This window comes from Ictalurus punctatus, chromosome 7 (assembly GCF_001660625.3).
Source record: "Ictalurus punctatus breed USDA103 chromosome 7, Coco_2.0, whole genome shotgun sequence".
NCBI classification, from domain to species: Eukaryota; Metazoa; Chordata; class Actinopteri; order Siluriformes; family Ictaluridae; genus Ictalurus; species Ictalurus punctatus.
Genome location: NC_030422.2, coordinates 21,837,600 through 21,863,029, shown reverse-complemented (window position 1 = coordinate 21,863,029; position 25,430 = coordinate 21,837,600). Strand labels below are relative to the sequence as shown.

At 38.4% G+C, this 25,430-nt stretch overlaps 1 protein-coding gene across 1 annotated transcript in view; it reads right to left on the bottom strand.

The window, feature by feature from the left end:
• The window catches only part of col4a6 (collagen, type IV, alpha 6), an 82,617-nt gene that overhangs the window by 27,443 nt on the left and 29,744 nt on the right, over positions 1–25,430 (bottom strand). The window contains exon 4 of the mRNA XM_017471467.3: positions 11,327–11,404. Coding sequence (XP_017326956.1) covers positions 11,327–11,404 — 78 coding nt within the window. The remainder of the gene's footprint in view (positions 1–11,326; positions 11,405–25,430) is intronic.

The window sequence follows — 25,430 nt, the reverse complement described above, 5'->3', positions numbered from 1 at the left end:
CGGTGCTTACAGTACAGTTGTTTATTGCGATTCGAATCAACATGATGGAGTTTCTTTAAAAATACGACCCGATGGACCAACGACAAGGTTCAGGCCTTAATAAGTATTTATGCAGAGCACGAAAATACAGTGAATACTAGTAAAAGGAATGCGGGAGGTCATGTGTGTGCTCTAGAGGGTACATCTGAGCACCTGGATTTAAGAGTCTTCCAGACATCGCTAAGATAATTATGCTGTTATTAGGGCCCTGAAGATAGAAGAGTGTCATGTAACTCTAATTGGCTCTTATATGTACCGTAGGTCTGTCTGTGTCATGACTGAAACCAACCTCAGAACTTCTTGCCTGATTTCACATGGTTGTTAATGGCAAAGTAAATACTAACCTGCCACATGGCATATACTAATCTCCAATTATCATTTCTATTACTATAGAAAATGTCATGTTCATCATGCCATATCTGCCGCCATCCTAAAGGACTAGATTTAAAAACTGAATTTTCGGATCAGTTATATTTTGATTCACAGTGGACAGTTGTAATTGGACAGTCGATCTAAAATCTAAGATTGCTTTAACATATAATGCGAATGTATGTGTGGCGGCCTGAGAAAAACCTTTCACGTGGTGAAATTTAGAAATTTCCTACCACATGAAATTCAGAAAACTACAGGCTTTCTTGAACTTAAATGAAATACAGTTGTTTCTTTTTTGCACAAAGTTCAACCATAATTAAAATGATAGAATTTTAAAGTCTAAAAAGGGAAAAGTTGGATTTAAAAATTCCTTTTTGACTGTGGTCCAGGAGCCTTGAGGACATTTTTAAAAGCCAGTGTCTGATTACAAACTAAACTGATTCAACTTATGTCTGTTTTGCTAGGGAATGTAACTATCCAACAACTTGATCAGAGCCTGAAATTCACTTGAAATCACACTTAGCTCAGTTTCTGTTTTAACAGTTAATAAGAATAAATATTTGAAAAATCAGATTTCTAAAAGCGGTCTAAAGAAATAACCGTGAACCGACTAGTTTTTAAAAATGGAGAAATCACCTGCAATGCTAACTATCGGCCATAGGGGGGCGACACCATACAGCATTTTAATTTAGCAGAAAACATCTCGTGCTCAAAGCACCACTGGCAAACACTGAAATAAAGGTTATTTACTGCTGCTGGGAGTCACTCTTTGAGCCGAAGGAAAATGGAAGAGACTGAGAGCTGATCGTTAACTCATTTTTAGGGCCACAATAAGGCAGGGAGAGTGTGTGTATGAGGGGGAGTGTAGGTCCAGAGGAAAGCCGTCACTCATGTCTTCCACACACACACACACACACACACACACACACACACACACACACACACACACACACACAGATTAAAAAGCCTCAAACCCTACAATTAATGGCTGTTAAAGAGAGGCAGAGTTATGCGTATTTTGAAGGGCCAGCTGGTCCCAGTGAGGGCCGAGTTGAGCCTCCAGACATACAGCTCAGGAGAGAAGAGATAGCCTGGTCACAGCTATCCACTGCAACCCTGCATTACCCACAATTACCACCTCATAGCCTGATTTTGAATATGAGATCCAATGCCCAAAATGTGTGCTCTCTCTTTCACTTTGATAGGTTAATTATAACAAACCTCGATGATGTGACGAATATAATTTCCAAAATGTGGACCATCAGAGCTAATATCACTATTCACATTTTCATTATTTTTCATAATCAATCCATATGTGAATGTTTGAGATCCTACTATTTTGCCCATTCCATATTTGGTTGCTAATATAAGTCTCTTGAAACGTGTTTCTTTTAGTTTTTTGCCCAAATCACTCTTGTATCTTAATGTTATTAATGTGTAATAACATATTCAATTCTAATGAAATATAAATGTCAATAGTACATACCATTTAAGTAGATGACAATTTATTGCCTATTACTGGATTCATACGTTTTTCTGTAGTTAAATCTCAAATGGTGTTGTACTCCATATATACCTCTTTCTCTCTCTCTTTTTTTTTTTTACAACTACATGTTATATACTGTGTAGTAAGCATATGTACTGAATAAATGCTTTGTGATTTGGCATAACTGTGTGTTGGAGAGGTACAAAAATATTCCTGTGTGAAGACAAGCTGAAAATACAGTATCTCACAGAAGTGAGTACACCCCTCACATTTTTGTAAATATTTGATTATATCTTTTCATGTGACAACACTGAAGAAATGACACTTTGCTACAATGTAAAGTAGTGAGTGTACAGCTTGTGTAACAGTGTAAATTTGCCGTCCCCTCAAAATAACTCAACACACAGTCATTAATGTCTAAACCACTGGTAACAAAAGTGAGTACACCCCTAAGTAAAAATGCCCAAATTGGGCCCAATTAGCCATTTTCCCTCCCTGGTGTCATGTGACTTGTTATTGTTACAAGGTCTCAGGTGTGAATGGGGAGCAGGTATGTTAAATTTGGTGTCATCGCTCTCACACTCCCTCATACTGTTCACTGGAAGTTTAACATGGCACCTCATGGCAAAGAACTCTCTGAGGATCTGAAAAAAGAACTGTTGCTCTACATAAAGATGGCCTAGGCTATAAGAAGATTGCCAAGACCCTGACACTGAGCTGCAGTATAGTAGCCAAGACCATACAGCGGTTTAACAGGACAGGTTCCACTCAGAACAGGCCTCGCCATGGTCGACCAAAGAAGTTGAGTGCACGTACTCAGCGTCATCTCCAGAGGTTGTCTTTGGGAAATAGATGTATGAGTGCCGCAAGCATTGCTGCAGAGGTTGAAGGGGTGGGGGGTCAGCCTGTCAGTGCTCAGACCATACGCCGCACACTGCATCAAATTGGTCTGCATGGCTGTCATCCCAGAAGGAAGCCTCTTCTAAAGATGATGCACAAGAAAGGCTGAAAACATTTTGCTGAAGACAAGCAGACTAAGGACATGGATTATTTGAACCATGACCTGTGGTCTGATGAGACCAAGATAAACTTATAGTTACAGTTACAGTTATGCATACTGATACATATATGCACATATACATACAGTTCCTGATTTCTTAATTTTTTGTGTATATCTCATACTATTTTTTTTCAGAAATTAAAACAAAATCTAAGAGAAAACAAAGGGCAACCTGAGTAAACACAAAATATAATTTTTAAGTGATAATGTTATTTATTGAAGCAAAAAAGTTATCCAATACCAATTGGGGCTTTGTGAAAATGTATTTGCTCCTGTAGTTACGAATTCCCCAAATCTATGAAAATGCATTCATAATGGGGTTCAGCTGGACTAGACACAACCAGACCTGATTACTGCAAACCCTGTTCAATCAAATCAACACTTAAATTTTACAACAGCATGAAGTTGGTTAAAATGTCTTACTCAGTAACACACTATGCCAAACAATGCATTTTCATTTAATTTACAATACTGTTCATATAAACGAAAAATAACTGCACTATCTTGAGCTCCGCCCCCACAGTGTACTATGATTATATGTTTGCTTCTGGCGTATTTGTACCCCTGTAAGCAAATCCTCTTGGTGACAGTAATAAACACAGAGATGAACCACTGGTTACCCAGTTGTTCCTACATAATCATCAGGTGGAAAAAGCCTGTCAGTGAGGCATTAATATTGAACCTATGGGAGGAGACATACCTCAGAGGCAGGCAATAGCATATAAAAGTTAGCTATGTCAAAAACTTGATCAACAACCAGTGCTGAGAATTATTTAGTAGCCTTTATGTAACTTTAGTCTGGATAAAATATATATATTTTGTGGCATTGGCTTGCAGAAGGACCCAGACATTTAAAGAAATCCATATGCATAATTAAGTGATTGAGGCCCAGAAAGGTTGTTTATTTTGGTAAAAGACACATCAGGCTAATAAAACTAGCGCAACATAAAGACTACCAAACACTGCAGAGAGAACTACCTTTAAATAAAATTATATTCTTTGCAATTTATATATTATTATAAATTATATTATTTGCAAAGATAACCTGATCATACTAGTTTACTTATTTAACACTAAAGTGCACGTGGGTATACGCTAAATTCTTTTGTGATGAGCCTTGTGAGGATGCCGCCCCATAAATGGTTCAACCTTGGATTCTCAGTTATAAAAATGTCCCAATTTTACGCAGACATGATTAAAAAAACATCCAGCCACATTACTGTGCACTAGACTGCCTCATTTGTAGGGTAAATCCTCCTCCTCACAATACACACAATAGAACCCATTCTGTCTGCTTAAGCCACTGGCCTTACTGACCTGGTTACCCAACATGCACCTCACTTCCTGCCAGTACAACCAAGAGAATCCATGAGCAGACAGATTCCCTCCAGATCACACAACTTAGTCTGGCTGACCCGAGGATTTGGTGGGACCAATTGTTCATGGGCACTGAGGCCCAGGGGATGATTTTAACTGTCACACTGGGTGCTCAGTGGGAGTAGAGATGGGCACGATGCAAGGAAGCATTCAGCGCAACATGAGAGCACGGTTAATCGGAGTGTGACTGGCTTTGTCTTTGATAACTCAGTTTCTGTCTGACTGAAGCACAAGTACCAAGGAAACATCCAGTGTCCCGCCTGATCCTAATGCCTAATGTACAGGTAAATCCAAGCAACAATGTAAACATATCTTCAAAGGGATAGCAGCAGTCCTTAAAGTCCCATTGCTCACTTTAACAGAGTTTTAAAGGAACATCATATCACATCAAAGTCATATAACTAAAGGTACAAGAGATATCATTGGGGTATATCATTTTAATAACTTTTAGAGAGTGTTCTGTGTGGTTGATCTGATTGGATTCTTCTTAGTATTTGATTCCAGTGCTATAGTGTACTTCAGCACAAACGTTTACTACCAGGATAGCTTCAAACTAGATGAAAAGAAGTCATGTGTTGATAACGTGTCGATAACTATTCCAGCCCTGTGTGTGGGAAGAGTAGACAGTCCAGCTGTGTTTAGGTTACAAGATCTGGATTCCTGTGTGTGTTTTGTTAATAAATTCAACATCAGTGTGTGTTTGTGTGTGTGTGTGTGTGTGTGGATGTGTGTGTGTGTGCTGATCAAATCTTTTCAGGGTGATTCCACAGAGAGCTGCTTCACTGTGTAACTGAGATGTCTTCGCTAAACCATCTTCATGAAAATACTTAAATGGCTTAGTGGTTAGCACGTTTGCCTCACACCTCCAGGGGTGGGGGTTTGATTCCCACCGTGGCCCTGTGTGTGCGGAGTTTGCATGTTTTCCTTGTGCTGTGGGGGGTTTCCTCCACGTACTCTGGTTTCCTCCCCCAGTACAAAGGCATGCATGGTAGGCTGACTGGCATGTCTAAAGTGTCTGTAGTGTATGAATGGGTGTTTGAGTGTGTATGGGATTGAGCTCCCTGTCCAGGGTGTACCCCGCCTTGTGCCTGATGCTCCCTGGGATAGGCTCCAGGTTACCTCATGAAAAGGATAAGCGGTATAGAAGATGGATGGATGGATGGACAACTATTGGTATGGTTTCATATAATCACTTTCCTATATTGGTAAATAGTACAATTTATTTAACTGAGTCCAAAAAGGCCAGTGTTGTTCTCATCAGACTTAGTTAGAATACATTCACTTGATTATAAATCATCATGAATAATAAATATATTATCATACATAATCACACAAGCTTATGAGTAATGCTTAAGTACTAATGAGAGCCAACCTGTTGGTTAAGTTTGACTAGTTTTACTAGGGAATTAATTGACAGGGCCTGTCTGCCTAAATCTGCCTTTATTAAAATGTAGCTGAATGTAAATGTGAGCTGACAGTTTAACTTTACAAGACATTAGCAAGTCCCAATCAAGGTAACTAGCTAGCAGTCACATTAAGTTAACTGTGAATTGCATAGAATCTGTTGTATTCTTGCTTTGTGCTAACAAAGCTAAGACTGAATTAGTCCACACATTACTCATCTGCTTGAAGTGAAATTTTGAAATCAATTCACTGACTGGGGTTGCATATTGATATGGCTAAGTGCATCTAATATTGGTGAATTTTAGATGTATCTAGACTAATGTTAGCTAGTGATCATGATAAAACCAACTAGCTACCTAGACTGCAGTAAACAGGCATGTCACTTCCTATACTCTTTCTTTAAATGAAACTTTTCTTTCCAAATGGCTCAGTTATAAGTATTCATAATATAAGGTATAAGTATATATAACTAAATGAATGTACTATAAGAGATAAGTTCAAAATAATAAGCTTGTTACTAAAGTTAATAATACTAAATAATAAGAGATATTAAGTTAATATCTACGTTTGAAAACTGCTTAATATAAAAAAAACCCCCAGCTAACCCTTAGCTTTAGGTAAAGTTTTTAAATAATGAGTAACGATACCATTATGTGCATTTAAGATAAACACACAAAGTAGCTCTATTTACAAACTGCATTAGTATCAAATGTGTAAATCATTGCTATTTAAATCTTCTTGTCTCATGCCTTCAGCTAATCCTTGGTACACATGTAAATCCATCAGTGCCCAGTGTGTGGCAGTGTCTCTTCCCAAAACTGAGAAACCATTTAATCATCTACCATGAAATGACTGCCTTTATAATGCTTAATGGAAAACTAGTTTATAACTATTATGTTCATGATAAATATACTCTTGTTTTAACAATTCACTGAATGTTCATAATAGATCGTTAGTAGAAGTAGTTTTTACATAGTAGTAAAAACTTTTACATAGTAGTAAACTTTTACATAGTATAAAACTCCTATTCAAGCCTTGGATACCAAAACAGACTACATATACATCAGCTTCATTTTTATATCTTATTCCCTATAGTCATACTTGTCTCTGTGAATACTAATACTACTTTATGTGCTTATTCTTATTATCCTTTACAGTGAATTATACAAGCTCCATTGCCATTGTTCTTTTCGGGGAACCTCAGAAATACATCATCTCTTGTAACACCTTTCCTCCTGTAGGTCTCATGAACAGACTATCAAAAGTCAGGAGGAATCTGGATGGTGATGGGGAGAAGAACCTCACAATACAAACAAACGACAATAAAAACTGTATCTGTGAATGACCGACTTGTCTAATTACTAGAAACATCATTATTAGCTTTAGTTTTGTAGGCGTTTTGCATAGTTTAAGGTGACAATGGTTCAATTTAAGCAATATTGAGATGCATGTAAAGACTCTATAATGACCTGTAGGCTCTCTTGTGGCCTATAAATATTTATCTGGAACAACAAAGTCAACTTGTGCATATATCAGGCTTGTTTATGTTGTCTAGTCCTGAAATCAGGCTTCAGAAATGCTGGAAAAGTATTTGAAAGAAAAGCAGAATAGACGTCACTGTGTATACCTCATTAGTAAGTGGTTAGTCATCTACGTACATACAAACTATGTTCACATTTGTTTACGTACTCTGACTTGCATCTGTCTCTGATCATTTTCATCTCTAAACATGACCAACTCAAACATGAAACAAATGGACCCATTGCCTGACTCTTCTGTACTCTTCTGTACCCTCAGGCACAGAGTAGTGGAAGTGGGACTGGTCAGTAATGAAATTGGAAGAAGGCGAAGAGATGATGAAGAAAAGATCAGTATGCTCTACATTCACAAAATAAATGTAATACTAAGCAGAAGGAAAGATGAAAAGATGAAAAAAGAGGCAGGAAAGAGACAAAGGCAGACCGAAGCCCTATCTGATCAAAATAATCAGCCCTGCTGATGATGGACAGCAAGGCCATGTTCTACCCTTTCACATCACTGCATAGTAACAGGCTCGGAAATAATTATACACTCAACAACAAACATCATTATCAGCCTCAATTATGGAATCGTGAGAGACTCTAATGATATTTTGTACTCACATAAAGTGACGCCAGGCTTAATGGCTAACAACATGGGTGTAAAAGCTTTCTACACTCTAGTGACCAGTAAATTAAAAAAGTTATGTAGATCAACAAATAAGATCAGTGCACTTCTGAGCAACCTCTTGCACTCCGACCCATAAACCTCCTGCCTATAACAGTATTATTCAAAGAAACTTAAAGGGACATCTGTTTAGTATCCCATCACCTTGTATAAGACTCTAAAGCTCATGAACTTGTTCAAAATTTTTGGCAGTGATGACAAATTTGACGGCTAATCCAGGGCTTATTCAAATACCTTTAAATCATGGTAAATGTTTGATGAATTCTTCGAAGTGCCTCATAGTGACAGGAGATAGAGAGACTCACATGACTCTGAGGCCCTCCATATGTGCTCTCAGACTCCTCTGTAACACATGAAAGATAATGGGTGTTTTTTTTGTGTGTGTGCCCTAACACAAACCATGCTGTCAGCCTTCTGTCACCTTTGACTTCACTGGAAATGGATCTTACTGGTCCAAATGAGTCCAATATGGCCATCTGTTTGTGTTGGAACCCTGTCTCAGCAGAGCGCAAGCTCTCAAGCATGCTTGTCATGACCATGCTTGTCTTGAGGGGGTATTTGGAGATTAGTGGACACAGGTTTGTAAAAAAAAAAAAACCCCAAAAATCTCTAAGCAAGAGTAGCGGTCACACGACATTGTAGAATAAACATCTGGGGCAATATTTTTTTTGTTGTTGGAAGAACATTGGTGGTGGTTTTTGTAATCAAGAATAATTTTTTTTTTACAGAAAAAAATGGGGTTTTGAACACAGCTGTGTCCTGAACTGAAACTGTACTCAGGTTAGGATTTTCAGCTGAGAAAACCTGATTACTGTAGGTCCGTTTGTAAATCAGTAACTGTAAATGATTTATCAGTTACTAGCCAGAGAGAGGCCACACATCACTGGTACAGTATTCATACATGACATTTACTAAAGAAGAAGCGAAGGTTATGTTCATAGTGTTCACGTTAGTAATGTAGGTGTGAGTGTGTGTGTGTGCTTGTGTGTTTATATAAATGTGTGTCTGCGTGTGCCCAGGCTCTACTTAAGGCTTCTTCCATGGGTGAGCTGATGTTAAACAACAATTAGACATGTCTGCCCACAGCCTGTACTTACACTACATACTGCACCAGACGCTTAACAAGACCGCCACTTTACACATCCACTTTACACTGTCCTTACCATGACTGCATATTACCTCCAAATAACATTCACCTCCTCCAAATAATGTTCTTTAAAAGCACTGAAGCTGAAGTAAGAAGCAATTATTAGGCAGTTCAGGTTTTCTGACATACATTGATTGTTTATCATCTAACTGTTTATCATACCGCCAATTCTCATGAAATTATTTGCTGGGAGTGTCCCTCAGAATTCAGATTTAATTCATCATCGGCTCACATGGACTGCATGTTAGATCACATTTTGAATTAGGCGTTGCACCAAGCCAGCACACCACTTCTCGAGAAGAGCAGACTTAAATCTAGGTGGTCCAGTTGTATCATGACATCATCCATATTCTCGATTCAAAAGTTTTCTTTTTTTTTAAATTAGATCTATAAGGTCTCCAAATGGCAACACTATATTTATCACACAGTGATGCCTATTACTGGTCCTGAGAAGCTAGAAACAACACCATAAACACTGTGAGAACACAGTTCTTAATTGTGGATGGTGAGATCCATGCATGCTTTGATTCCAATAAAATCCATCTTTCAACACGTAGGTGTGAACGGAACGGAACGGAACGGAACAAAACAATGTCTGGTATACAGATAGCACTGAGTTTTGCTAATGAACAGCATGGATCAAATCAATTGGAAAACATAAATCTGCATTTTTCTACAAACTCTGTCTGACTTTGCTCAATAAAGAGTGGTTCAGAACAATAGTGTGGATGAGGAAGACATGCAGAGTTTCAAATACACCTACACTAATCAGACCCTCCAGGATTTCACGATTTTGCAGTCGCAGAAATTAACGCAAAATCAAATTAAAAAAAGAGCAAATATTCAGAGGAGCTTGTGATTTTTCAAAATTACTGCAGATTTTCCCCAGAATTGGACCAAGACGTGTCATGTGACGTCACCACAACGTAGATTCAGTCAAAGCCCTCTTCTAAAATCAGACTTTTGTTTAGTTTTAGGAGTTGGGAGAAAAGAGATGTGCAGCAGAGAGCACATTTGTGACATGTACTCACCTGTTTAGGACCACCAGTGCTGACAACAGCTGCCACAACTTCATCGTGTCAATAACACACACACTCATACACATGTATGAACGAATTTATCTGCAGCACCCTACTACACACACACACACACACACACACACACAGACATATATATATATATATATATATGTGTGTGTGTGTGTGTGTGTGTGTGTGTGTGTAGTAGGGTGCTGCAGATAAATTCGTTCATACATGTGTATGAGTGTGTGTGTTATTGACACGATGAAGTCGTGAATGAATGAAGAAGACCAAATGAATGAAGAATGAGCTGCTAACTTAAAAAAACAATCTTATTCAAATAGTGTAGTGGTGATATGAGCATGGTTGTGTTGCGCAGAACATGACCTATAGGGCAATTGAGTGAAAGTGCGCTTTTGACAGAATACTGATATCATATAAGTATATAAGTATATAAGGTGCTGTGCAGGGTTTTTTTTCTATGACACTGGGATAGTCTTTTCTCCCAACTTCTTTCCAGAACTGTATGCTGATGAATATCTAAAGCATGTTCACTATTCCATTGAGCTGTTAGGAAATTTTTTTTATAGGCTTTACATAATGTATAAGATGAACCTGCTCATTACAGATTAAGCGGAATATTTTGCAGATCTATAGGGAAAAACTCAATTTAAATACTTTCCATTGTAAAATGAGTACGTTAACGAGAAACTATGTTTAAAGATGTGTAGTGACAGTATTTGCCCAGGAACATGTTATTTACCAGAATTTGTGGGTTTTATAAAACCTGATTTTAACATGAAAAAGTAGAATATAATCAATTACATCTGTACAAATGTATATGATAACTTTTACACTACAAACATAACAGAATTGAACATTATTCTAGGTAGACTGTTAGTTAAACCAAATGAGGAACATAACTGAAATTGTGTGTATATATATATATATATATATATATATATATATATATATATATATATATGAAAATAAATAAATAGTGAAATAGTAATCATCTACTTTCCTTTTTATGTAGAAAGTCCATGAGTGTGTCACAATACACATTTCTTATCATTGGAAATATTGTTAGAGCTTACATCAAAACAACTAATTCTAACATTATTCACGGTAGTTGAATGGAGGACACCGGACATCCAGTTTCATATGATACTTCACCATATTCACAAACCCTGTGTGTAAGTGTGTGTGTTACTCACCCTGCTACCTTTTATCGGAGGACAGGAACATTTTCCACTGCAGTCGCGGCCTGCACATGGTTCATGAGTCTTCGACCCCTAGAATGAGATAGACACACAGAAAGATAAATGAATTCCAATGCTTCTTATTCAAGCATGGAGCAAGTCCTGACTACTTAGACATGACTGATAGACATGTCATAACACAAAATACTGATATTGCAATGATTAATTATTACTTGTCATATAACGCATACTGTACAATATTCAAATGTGTGAGATAAATGATGTTACTGGTTGACAGGAGAAGAAATAATCCACATGACAAATTAGACACATACAGATAATTCCCAATAATACAGATAAAACACATTTAATTTGAGAAAATAATGTTATGCCTACACCTAATTCTAGGCTCCCCCCAATTACAGAGAAAGTAGTTTTGACTTATTTTTTTTCCCCTAAATAAAAACCAACTGAATGTCCCAACCAAGTCAAAACTACTTTCTCTGTAATAGCCAAATTAATTCATAGTAATTACTGCATGAATATGCATAGTAATTACTAATCATTAATAGCCTGTGCTATAACGTACACACTCCGCAGTGGTGAGGCCTACAGTGTGCTTGTGCCCATGCTGAGATACCATTTATTCTAATTACTAACCACTAATTACACACCTTGTATGCACAAACACACACATCCACTGATCTGCCCCTTATTTATTTGGGCTCAGTTTTCAGTTCACAAATATTTTCAGACATCAGGAACACTTTACTCCCAAATTTCCAGATTATTATTCAGTTATTTATTTTAAAAGCATATCATTTAGTAGCTACTGTGTAGTTAATAATTGCAGTTAAACTAATGAGAAATATGTGTCGTCATTAGTACAAGCACATGTTTAATAATTAGAGAAGTTATTCAGCAAATCAGTAACACTGGTTGTACTCTGGGTAGCATCGTTTATAGAAGATACTCAGTTACAACCAGTGTCTGTAGTTAGTGAGAGTGAGTGTGGTGGTCTAGAATCAGCGTTTGGCCTTTCATGTGACATCAAGAAAGAATTATAAGCACAGAAGGAATCCCTTGCACTGTGAGAAGTCTGGTATGTACAGGCTCAGGATTGTTAAGAGAGCTCAAACAGTAGGTGCGGTCATATGAGGGTGCTTAGCAGGGACCTGCCCTGGGCACAAAGGTCGGGGGTCACCAGGAAGCGTTTCAATGTGATTAAGGGATGAAAGGGCGTGGGATGGCATGATATGACCCAGGGAGGGAAAGAGAAAATTGCTATTGAACCTTTGGGTGAATGGAAAGAGTCAGATGAAATGCATCTTCATATTACCAAGAGCACAAATAAGACCTGGATTATCCCACAATTCAAAGGACATGTGTGTTTATGTGTGTGTATACTTATGTAAAGGTGAGCGAACCCATCCTCAAACTTTCAAACCTTTGCCTCTTATAGTAAAAAGTATTTTGGGGTGAGACACAGATGAACAGATACAACGCCGGAGAAATTGAGAAATGGAAGAGAAAGAGAATGAGTGCAAAAGCGGGTAGAAAGACACCCCGATTCATTCACACCTCTGATCTGCTGTGTAGTGATAATCGACCTGACAGAAGCAGGCCAAAAGAGAGAGAGGGGGAGACAGAGAAAGAGGGAGTGAACAGTATTAAAGTTTGTTAAAGAATGTTAAATGGTGTGAAGACCAGGAATAACAGGAACAGTCATAAGATAGCTACAGTGCCAATGTAATATATTTTCATCGGACATGACAGCAACATACACAAAGACTAGCTGCGGTGCAGAAAGAGTTCAATCCATAAGAACAGAAGGCATCGAGAAATGTTTGGCTGTCAGTGGCATATTGACGCATATTTGGCAGGTGAACTACAATCTCATAGTATCTGAACTTTTCGTCAGTGTTCAGGAGAAAAGGCATTCAAGTGGGGGGTAGTGCAGGAGTCGGAAAGGATAGAGGGATAATTCTACACTCCTACACTCCTCCAGTTTTCCTCGAATGATTTCAACCCTTCAGGGGCCCTTTTGTCACTTTCTTTTCAGTGTGATTAACCCACCTGTTGAAAGGTGGAGATCTTATATGTGCATGTGCTTTTCTTCATATAAAGGAGGGGGCAAAAAAAAAAAACTCCCAATAAGGCACAATGATCATAATGCCACACCCTGACATTCCTGCATTGTTTTTTTTTTTCTGAGAACATGCTTTTGAGAACAGAACAAAAACAGTGGAACTTAAGGAGAAATCTCTCCTCAAAAAACACACAAGGGAGAAGATCAATTTCCACACCCTGAACAACACCACTAATGACACACACACACACACACACACACACACATATGGTTATATCCACATAAATTTTATATGCAAATCCGAGGAATTCCCAGGCAAGCCATCCTACACAAAAACTATGTAGAGGTGACTGGGTACTACACAGGAACGAGCATGTCGATGGCACATTGGTAGACACACAGCCATAAGCTCAACATGGGATCAATACAAACAGTAATCTATTTGTATTGATGAGTGCTTAAAACACTTCAACATGTTAAAATATGTTTATAATAAAACTAATAACAAATTGCTTCTTGAGTAACGATCATGTCCTGCATGTTCTGAAGAAGCATGGAAAATTCTGAGGACTAGGATTTCATGGAGACATAACGTGTGACACGGGTGTATTTATTTATTTTTTTTACTTTATTGGGAATGAGTCAATTTGAATATGTTCACCCAGTTCACTATATGGTCAGAAATGAACAGAGCAGTGTGTGGGTGGAGCAATGCAAAAAGGGAGTGTGGTATTTGAAATCTGCCAGCACAGTAGTATGTTCAAATCTGCTTTTGGCTTAAATCGTGTTTACATTGCTGTATGCCAGGAACCTCTCTAAATAAAAATATTAAAATAGTATTTTCCTGTAGAGTTTTAAAACTTCTGTTCTATTTCTTGCAACACTGTTTTCACCCAGCTTTCGATAAAAATAGGCTATTTCACTCAACTACTAATTAAATAAAATGGACTCATTTATTTTATGTGTAACAAATAAGAATAAATCTCACGTTTGTCTATTATTACGCACAAAACATTGTACAGACTATCTCATAAGTTCAGCAAAATAAGGTTCATGTATATTCAGAAGACATTTTTTTTACAGACCATGAAGTATCTGAACAAAGTTGGACAAATCCAAATACTTTTATTCATAGGAATTTGTGTATTGACAAAAATGGTGGACATATTGAAAAAAATTCTGTAAATAAAAGCTTTTGTTTCTTTTCTGACGATTTATGGGACTCCCTGTATAATTAACATTGTTAATAGAATGTCTAAGAGATTTGATTAAATACTAGACATGAAACACGTTGTGCCATCACCGTGACACGGCGACTCTATAATTCAAGAATTACCCATATCTAGTCATTCTGGAAAGACTGCTGAGAAAACCACTCCATCTCTGGGAGTTACAAGGTGGATTGTACAGATGCTGTACCAAGAATTTCATTAGATCTTGCTCTGATACTTTTCCAAGAAAAGCAGATCCTTCTCTGTATGGTCTGGAAATGACCCCTTCCACCTCGGCTGTGTGCGTGTGAACAATCACAACCTGACACACGCACAGATGTTGACCTCATGTTATAGCTAACCACTCAAAAGGTAACGTTCGGTTACACTTTCTTTCCCATGTCAGCTATCGACCTGCTTCCTGCATGTGGCCTTCTGTCACAGCTGTGTTTGAACACTCTATCATCCACAGTTTACCCCAAGCTGACCCAGCACTCTCACCCTCTCCACCACCCTCCATCCTCCTCTGTGCGTGGTATGTTGTAAACGAGACCACCCATAGGCAAAGCAATGTTGTGCATTTGTGCCTTTCAAGCCGAGTTAAACTATAACACACTCTGAAATCAACCAGCTGCTAGCATTCGAACGCTGCTTCCTGTATCCTGAGATAATGTAAAGATTTGACTTTGTGGTACAGACTGTGGGTTTGTAAACAGGAACTAAATACTGTCAAAAGATGTAACCATTTAAAGTGATTTAAATGTAACCCATAAGCTTGTGTTTACAACCCCAATTCCAAAAATGTTGGGACTGTATGGAAAATGCAAGAAAAAAAAATAGTCTCTTCAGTGATAGAAACTTGAGCATAAACTGTCTTTAGGCTATCCAAGGGACAACATCCACAGCCATCTTTAGGATGTCTGTGTGATACCATCCACAGTAATCTCCTGGTGAGCTTTAGGCTATGCATGTGAGACCATCCTGTGCTATATGGCATGTGGAACCTGTTATGAAAAAAAAAAAACTTGCAATTTTGACATTACTGAGAATATGCAAATGTGATAATTCTACTTTGCAAGTGACTAGCTAACTAGTGAACAAGGTCACGTGGACATGAGCCGCAGGAATTTTTAGGTCCTGCCATTTTTTATGATATCATAAAAGGCCATTTTAATAATCGTTTTCTTAGTCATCCAAGCCTATTAAGACAAGTTATGAAATATTACTGCAGAAAATCTCCACCCAGCTGCACCATTTCTTGAAGGAGTGAAGATTCAGCCAATGCTTTTTAAAAAATTTTTTTTCTAAAGATCTATCATTGAGCCTCAGTTAATTAAATAAGTTTTAACATGCATGCAGACACACACGCCCAATGCGATTTGCAACAATAGTCTATTACTGTGACACATACACATCAGTTACTAAAAGCAGGAACATGACAAAGCAAGGTAAGATTAAAAGAAAGGATTTGGGTCTCTGAGATGGAAAAGCTAACACAGGCTAACATTGCATTGCATACTCAATTCTGGCAAGTCCAAGCACCTGCATACCTCAGGCTAATGCTCTGGCATGCCCAATTCTTTGTGTGTGTGTGTGAAGGCACGTGCTTGTATTGACAGTGCAGTAGGTTACTTCTGGCTCTCAGTAAATCAAAGATGGAATTCTGTGCTATTTGTTCATAAACACGACTTCCAGTTAATCTGCTTGTAGAAATCAACTGTTAATTCAAAACCAGTCAAAGATACATAATTAATTTTTGTAACTGTATCCATGCTGCTCCAAGAATAGAGCATGCACAGACGTGGAGCCAGCAGCCAGAAAAATGATCAGCAATAGCCTCATCGCAATCAAGTTAAGGATCCTGGATCATTCTGGGCTCTCGACTATGTTGATGTTCTAACTTTAGCTCTGTAACTCAGAGATCACAGACTCATGGACACTAGTGTCAGAATACAAGCTTCCTGTTCCCCTTCCCTTCCTCTCTTTGCAGGAGGCCAATCTTATACGCCACAGTCACTCATAGGGAATACTTGAAACATATGGGTCAATCTATTAGCATACATATGCACTGTATCAAATTCTACTGATCTGGACAGACGAATCAAGCTTGCTATAAAGTGTTATTAAAGTTGGCCCATGCCAAAATACAGACAAACCAGCATAAAGGATATGAACTGGAATGTTATTTGATCCTGACTACTACTCGTTGCACTCTCTCCCCTCACACTAAAAATTACAAATGCAATGAGCTGTGCCAACCCACATGCCAATGGCATTTCCTCATCTTTCTTTACCTACTGGGTAAAGCAGATATTCACTTCAGGTCACATATTCTTCAAGCCCACATAGTCATACCCTGAAAATCATCCTGAATCTTTCAAAAAGGTTAATTTCCACACTAAAGTGTTAGCATGAACAAAGTTCCTTATCTCCAGCATTCAAACACAATTGGAAGTGAATCATAAATCATAATCATAAATGCTGCCAGATTTTGGCCATTTATTAGCTGACCACATTTACACCTCGTTAACGTCTTAAACTGCAAGAATAAATATGTTCTGATTACACAAATACAAGAGAGACTAATAACAAGTTAGTTACTCTGTATATAGTGACGAACAAAGGTAATATTTACAGCTGGATTACACTGTATTGTTTGCTGTTTTGTACTCTAGCATATTGTATTTGAAATGTAATAATGAGCTGAGCATATGGATAAAGTACTACAGTTCAGATTTAATCTGAAGGTACTTATGTCTATATTTCATGACATCAGATTGAAAAGATTGTGAAATGTTTATAATTTTAGGATATTGAGGCATAAAGCTTTGATTCTTAAAAAAGATGAAATGAGATAAGCAGCAGTTTCATGCAAAATGTCTGTTAAATATTCACTGGAATGTAAATATCATTCAATTAATAAAACAACAGTACAATAAGTGAATTTGGTTAATCATACAAGTATTATGGACCTTTTTATTTAGAATTTCCCCATTTCAGAGGATTCCATTACATTTCATCTAACTTTCATATTTGTTGATTACTTAGAAGATTATTGCTTACTCTGTAATTTTTGGACTAGTTATACATGTATATAAACTTAGCAAAAAAAAGATACATCCCTTATTCAGGAGACGGTATTTTAAAGATATAAATGTATAAAGATAAAAATTAGTCATTAGTAATCGCAGTCATAATTATCTTTTTTCTCCCTCTCTCCTTTCGCCGAGACCCACACGAATTTATGGAGATACTAGAGATCCAGATCCTTTCTGCCTCTGGATGGAGCTCAAATCTTCTTTAATTCCAGACTGCTGGGACTACGGATGCTCTTAACGCCATACAGACTTCATATAAATCCATAATGAACTTTTTCACAATATCTGTTGTTACCCAGATGAGGATGGGTTCCCTTCTGAGTCAGGTTCCTCTCAAGGTTTCTTCCTCCTAAAACATCTTAGGGAGTTTTTCCTTGCCACCGTCGCCACTCAGTGGCTTGCTCAGTTAGGATAAATTCGCACCTTTAATATCTGTATACCATGTTGATATTTCTGTAAAGCTGCTTTGAGACAATGTCTATTGTAAAAAGCGCTATACAAATAAAATTGAATTTAATTGAATTGAAAAAAATGTAAAATCACAATGATCTTTACAGATCTGTATGGGAAAGGGTTTAAACAATGTTTTTCATGCTTGTTCAGTAAATTATAAACAATTATTGCACATGCACCTGTGGAACAGTCCTTAAGATACGAACAGTTTACAGGCGGTAGGCGATTAAGGTCACAGTTACAATAACTTCGGACACTAAAGAGACCTTTCTACTGACTCTAAAAAACACCAGAAGAAAGATGCCTAGGGTCCCTGCTCACCTGCGTGAACATGCCATAGGCCTGCTGCAGGGAGGCATGAGGACTGCAGATGTGACCAGAGCAATAAACTGCAATGTCCGTAATGTAAGACGCCTAAGACATTGCTACAGGGAGACAGGAAGGACAGCTGATCGTCCTTGCAGTGGAAAATTACATGTAACCATGTGTCCCCCCAGACGTGATCAAGAACTTGCAGATCCTTAGGTGGAAGACTGGAGTAACATCTCACAGCAAGAACTGACAAATCTGGTGCAGTCCATGAGGATGAGATGCACTGTAGTACTTAAAGCAGCTGGTGAAGACACCAAATACTGACTGTTACTTTTAATATTGACCCCCTCCCCCTTTTGTTCGGGGACTCATTATTCCATTTCTGCACGTCAAATGTCTGTGAAACGTGTTCAGTTTAGATCTCAGTTGCTGAATCTTTTTATATTAATACAAATATTTACACATGTTAAGATATTTGCTGGAAATAAACACAGTTGAGTGTAAGAGGACGGTATATGTATGTTGCTGTCGATTCTAGATGACAAACAATAACAAATTATTTGCTCACTGCTCTGGATTCAGTCCAACATGGATGACAGTTGATGGTCTGAAACTGAGGAGATCTTATGTCATATAAGAGCAGTGTCATGGCTGCTGCTGTGGACATTACCTACTTAAGTTCCATCTCGCTGATGAAAGGTGAAGTGGCGTCTTCTCCTCTATAGGCTGTAATTACCAGAGCTAAGTAGCATAGTGTAAATAATGCTGTTTGAAGTTAGGAGAGGAGCCAGGGGGAAGATACACCCCCTCCAAATTGGACACACATCCGTAGAGGCAAGGTTGCCAGGTGTCATTTTTTGACCCTTTGACTTGTTAAAAATGTTAACAAACATGGCTTTCGAGCTAGTTAAATAAGTACCCACTACAGCCTTTTACTGATGCTTATATCAACTTATTTGGTTGTGAACTTTGTATCTAGAAAGCAAACTGTCTGAGAAATAGAGACCAATTTTACGATTAGGGTCCTATTTTATTTTATTGACTTTTTTCACTTTTAAGGATGTCTTTAAATAGAGGATTCTGGGAGGAATTCCTCACTTGCTGTGTATGTTTGTAGATCAACAGTACTTTGCAGCACATAATTGACATCTTTTCCGGAAGCCTTTGTTCCAAGCGGTACTGTAATTTCATTTTGTGGTGGGGGTGAAAATGAATTAAATTTCTGAGAAGCTCATGGGTTAAACAACAACTTGCTGGAACATGTTAATCCTGCAAGGATAAAGGATAGGAACTCCGATGATGAACGAGTACAGCACAAACCTCAGGGGATTAAGGATTCTACATGTTGCTTACACGCAGGCATTGTAGAGTGCACTGCAGCATAGAAATGGTTTTGTATAGTACTGTACAATCGTGTCTTATATACAGTAAACAGAATCCTCTCACCTGACAGCCTTTTTGTATTATGTTCTCTTTTCTTTTGTACATGCACAAGTAAAAAACACAATATACAGTATCTCACAAAAGTGAGTACACCACTCACATTTTTGTAAATATTTGATTATATGTTTTCATGTGACAACACTGAAGAAATGACACTTTGCTACAATGTAAAGTAGTGAGTGTACAGCTTGTATAACAGTGTAAATTTGCTGTCCCCTCAAAATAACTCAACACACAGTCATTAATGTCTAAACCGCTGGCAACAAAAGTTAGTACAACCCTAAGTGAAAATGTCCAAATTGGGCCCAATTAGCCATTTTCCCTCCCCGGTGTCATGTGACTTGTTATTGTTACAAGGTCTCAGGTGTAAATGGGGAGCAGGTGTGTTAAATTTGGTGTCATCGCTCTCACACTCCCTCATGTACTCATGTTCGACGCACGTGACTCGAAGGGGGTTGAATGCACAATGTGATGACATCACATGGCACGTTGTGATGACGTCACATGGCGCGTTTTGGCCTAAATCTACGGAAAATCTGCAATAATTCTGGAAAATCGCAAGCTCCTGCAAATATTGCTGAGTTTTCTCAAAATTGAGGGACTGCAGTACCAGTTGCATGACGTGAGATATTATATATATATATATATATATATATATATATATATATATATATATATATATATATATATATATATATATATATATATATACACCTTGTACATACAGAAGCCAGCTGTGTTACAGATGTCTTTCTTACAATGAAAAGAAGTTTTGTATTTTCTGTGATTAGATAATAGCTAATAAATACTTTCCTATATGCCCTGTTACAACCTGGTTATAATTAGGTTATGCGATAATAACTGATATGTTATATTATCATTATCATTATTTTAAATGTCTGTGGATGTCCTCTTTCTAGGAGATTAGGAAAGCGTGAATGTTTGAATGCCTTTGTAGCCCTACAGTAGTTCGGACTTCCTTTCATGTTCTTCATGTTTCTTTCCGTGACAGCACTGTCTGTGTTGTAAAAATTTATAAATGTTAAACTAGTTTTGGGTTGAAACGTAATGCAACAGGACAAATGTGGGTGTTGTCCTTTGACCAGATGTCACTAGTGTAGTTTGCCTTCTGTGAGATTTATTCAGGTCATTTCTTCTCACCACCACCTCACTCTGTGCTAAACAAGCTGCCAAGTTGGCTATTAATAGAAGGAGGATGTCTCACTGTTCTTCTGTTTGCAGGTAAATCATGCCAAGGGTGAGACTGAGGGAGGACTCAGACATGACTCACTGTAACATATAGAGTGAAAGTATTGAGAGTGAAAGTGCAAAGACTCAGTGTGAATCCTTTACAGTATGACTATGTGTACAAATATTGTAGATACAGTATGTGTTTATATTGTAGGTTGGTGCAAGACCAGTTGTGTGTGTGTGTGCTCGTGTGCATACCCTGCATGTGGATAAGTCGACAAATTCCTCATCTCCTAGACTTACACAAACAGAGAGCTTGCCAAGTAGACACAAACACACACCCTTACCATCTCGGCTTCAGGTGACCTATGTTAGCTGAGCTGACTCAGCTGTGGGTAGCGCACCCTGTTCTCAGTTGAACTCAAGACAATTTAGGGAGTAAGTCCTGACAACATGAGACAATACCGCCCTAGATTCTTACACGTAGTGCGTGTTCTAGGAAGAAAGCATGCTGCCACTTGTCTGTGTTTCTAAAGGGGGTGATGTGCTGGGTGGAGGTAAAATAGGAAAAAAGGTCTTTCCTGTGTTCTCACAAATAGAGGACAAAATTCCAAACCTTTACAAACACACACACACACACACACACACACACACACACACACATTTCTCTTACTATCATTGTGAAAACCTTCCAGTGACATTATTACAATGTAGCCAATTAATGCCATGCCTACAGCTACACCTGAACCTAAACCTAATCCTACCCTTCACCTCAGTCACCAAAAGAAATAAAAGCTACAAATTTCCTCATCAGGACCAATCAAATGTATCCATGAGGTTAAAATGCCAGATATTCCAATCCATGAGGATCCCCACCAAGTTTTAAAAACATGCACATCTGGACACTTCGTTGTGAAAGCTCCGCTTTTCTAATATTAACAACACACACACACACACACACACACACAGACACACACATTAGTATGAGGGTCTCCCTATCTCAACAGGTGGCCCTCATCTAGCTGGTCTGACTTTTATTAAGCTTCCTTCCTTCACTCCCTAAAACAGAGTAAGAAAAAAACAAACCCCTATCCATCCATCTCTCCCTTCCCCCTTGTCCTCATCCCTCTGTGTCCCTCTGAACAATGTCCCCTTTCATAGAGGCCGCCAAAGGGCCGTGGTCCGGCTAAAAGATCTCCCTGTCTGACATGGCCTTTGTTAGGGAACCAACTCCTCTTCTCCTTTTTTTTCTCCTGGGCAGGGTGAATGCCTAACAACAGAGTTACCTACACACCATTAAGCCAGTCTGCCTTTGATGACAGCCAGTGAGATACGCTCAAGGCGCTGAATAGGGAGGAGAGGTAGGGTGGGGTGGAAAGAAGAAGAAAGGAGGAGGGGTGGACAGAGAGGGAAGGAAAAGGAGAGAAGAAAAGGAAGCAATACTACAGAAGACAACAAAAAAAGAGATCTCTCCTGAAAACCACTGGTGTGTTTGATGTTAACTTTACTGACAGCCCGTGCCTCTCAAGGCGACTGTTTTATTTTTCCGCTTAGGCGTTGTAGTTAAAGGGGCCTGGCAAGAATTATGGGGGCAGGACGGATGTAAAGCAGGGGCTTAATTATGATATATGGTGGCAAATGAAATACAAAAAGGATGAGGGAGATTTAAACATTTACTGCTTAAGTCTTCCACCAGGATTAGTATAAAGAGGAGAAAAAAACTTAACTGTCAGAAAAACAGAGCAATGTACAGGTATACAAAATAAAAGAGGACAGGCAGGTATACACTTTTTGCTGACGCTTTTCTCAGTAAACTGACCACACGTAAAATAAGAAATACATTTCAGGTAAAGTACAGGGCATGTGATAAACAATCTGTTCACATCACCACAGAGGAAATTTGTGGCCTTGAGGTGTGTGAAATGAAAATGGTTTTCTATGGCCCCAAGGTACATAGGCATAGCTTTCCTTATTACAAACATGTCCGCCAGTCAGTTTTTCAGATATTGCCCCCCCCCCCCCCCCCCCACCACTTGTCTTCCGTCTCAAACGCAAGTTTACACAGATTACCTAAAGCGAAGGCTTGTCTTGTCTCTGCCATGTGAAAAGGATCAGCTCAATGTTAAGAAAATATTCTTTGATTGAATTCACCTGTCATGTACACAGAGGGGGAAAAAATACAAACAGAACTCTATATAAACTCTCCTGTATAACTAGCTGTAAAAGCTATCCTGAGAAAAACTAAACACAGACAGAATGTACAGTACATGCAATGTACTCTGACAGGACTATAATGTCCATACATCCATTTTCTGTACCACTTATCCTACATGTGGTTGTAGGGGAGCCTGGAGCCTATCCCAGGGTACTCAGGGCACGAGGCGGTGGACACCCCAGACGTGGAGCCAGCCCATCACAGGGATCAATTGCACATACATTCTACGGCCAATGTAGAAATGCCAATCAGCCTACAACGAATGTCTTTGGACTGGGGGAGAAAACCGGAGTACCAGAAGAAAACCCCCAAATCACTACGTTACAGTGCCCCCCCTCCCCATAACATACTGTATAGCACAAAAACATTTTTCAGACCTTATATACAGGTGTCAAGGATGAAGCAAATATTCCAGTGCTGCATTCCACAGAAAAGACACACGTATACAGCAATTAAAAGTGTGTATTTCTACACACTTAGTAGATAGTGTGTAAACGTTCTTAGATAGTGTCTCACTGAAAAGTTGAATTCCACTGGACTGGAAACAATTCAATTTAACATTTTAATATTTTTTTTTCTTCAGAACAGTAAGTCTAATCGGGCAAGCAAGACGGCTACATAACCACTGCCTAGCAAAAAGTTTGAATAAATACAGTATATTGATAATATTGATATTAGGTTTGGGTTTACTTTGGGATTGATTTTTGGTGGGGTTTTTTTTTTTTTTTTTTTGGGTGTACGGCACTTGCATCCTCTCTCAAAATGAGACCCTTTTCACACACACCTCAATGTGCTGTGCATTATGAGACGCTGTTCTGCTCATTATGGTTTGTAAATAGTGGTTATCTGAGTTACTGTAACTTTTGTCAGCTTAAATCAGTCTGACTATTCTCCTCTGATCTGTCATTAACAAAGCATTTCCACTCTCAGAACTGTCACTCACTGAATGTTTTTTGGTCTGCGGTGTGAACACTACAGACTGTTCTGTGTGAAAAACCCAGGAGCTCAGCTGTTCTGAAATATTCAAATCAGCCTATCTGGCACCAAAAACCATGCCATGGTTAAATGGAGATCACATTGCTCCTTGTTCTCATGTCTCATGTGAACATTAACTGAAGATCTTGACCGGCTCTTGACACTGTGCTGCAGCCACAGGATTAGTGGATTAGATTATTGCATGAATGAGAAGGTGTACAGATGTTTACTTTACACATGTACACCTGTTGTGGTCTATAAAGTGATCTGTCCATACCACAGTCCTTTCTGGGTATTTCTCTTCCAACAGCTGTACCTGAAAGGAGCTCCACTTACATGACCATACAATGAAGTCAATGCAATATTGACATGGATATAATTACCATGGTTAATGTTAAAACTATTGCTATGTATTTGTAAGTGCCATAGTTCTTGGTCCCTTTCACACATACACTTTTATGCATTACATTTCCGAGGTTATTAATTGGGACGTGTTAAGTGTGAATACAAGCCAGAGTTGGAATCTCAGGAAGACTGACACAACCTAGTGCTCATGTCTGAATAGAACAAGATGACATATTGATGAATATTTATCTTATGACATGTCGACGACATTTGAGGCAGCCGATTTAAAACATTAGCACAGTTATGAAGAGACACAGGTTGAAAACACCAGAGCCATAGAAGAAGAAAAACGTCTTGAAGAGCAAATCAGAAATGAAGACGCTGATTCTTCATCAAATGATTGAATGTACAAGATGTGTTAAAAAACACTCACTGTTCCATTTCAAATCCAAATGTATTGGTGTAAACGTCACCGCAGTGTATATTAGCCTAGCTAGCATACGTACTGTATATCAAGTCTGGAGCTGTAATCTGGGTTTGCCCTCGTTCTTTAGAAACTGGCATTTTATTATGTAGTGAGATCAGCTGAGAGCTTTATCACTAATGGCTAAATACGGCTGATCCTGGATCAGGACAAAACTTTTTCTGAGACTTTATTCTGTGCGCCAACACGATTGCACATCCTCAATAAGGCTACACATTCCTGCTGTGCAGGTCTCTGGGATTCCAGTGTGTGTCTGAACCCATTTGTCTATTCTGCTACCCACAGGGCATAAAAGAAAGAAAG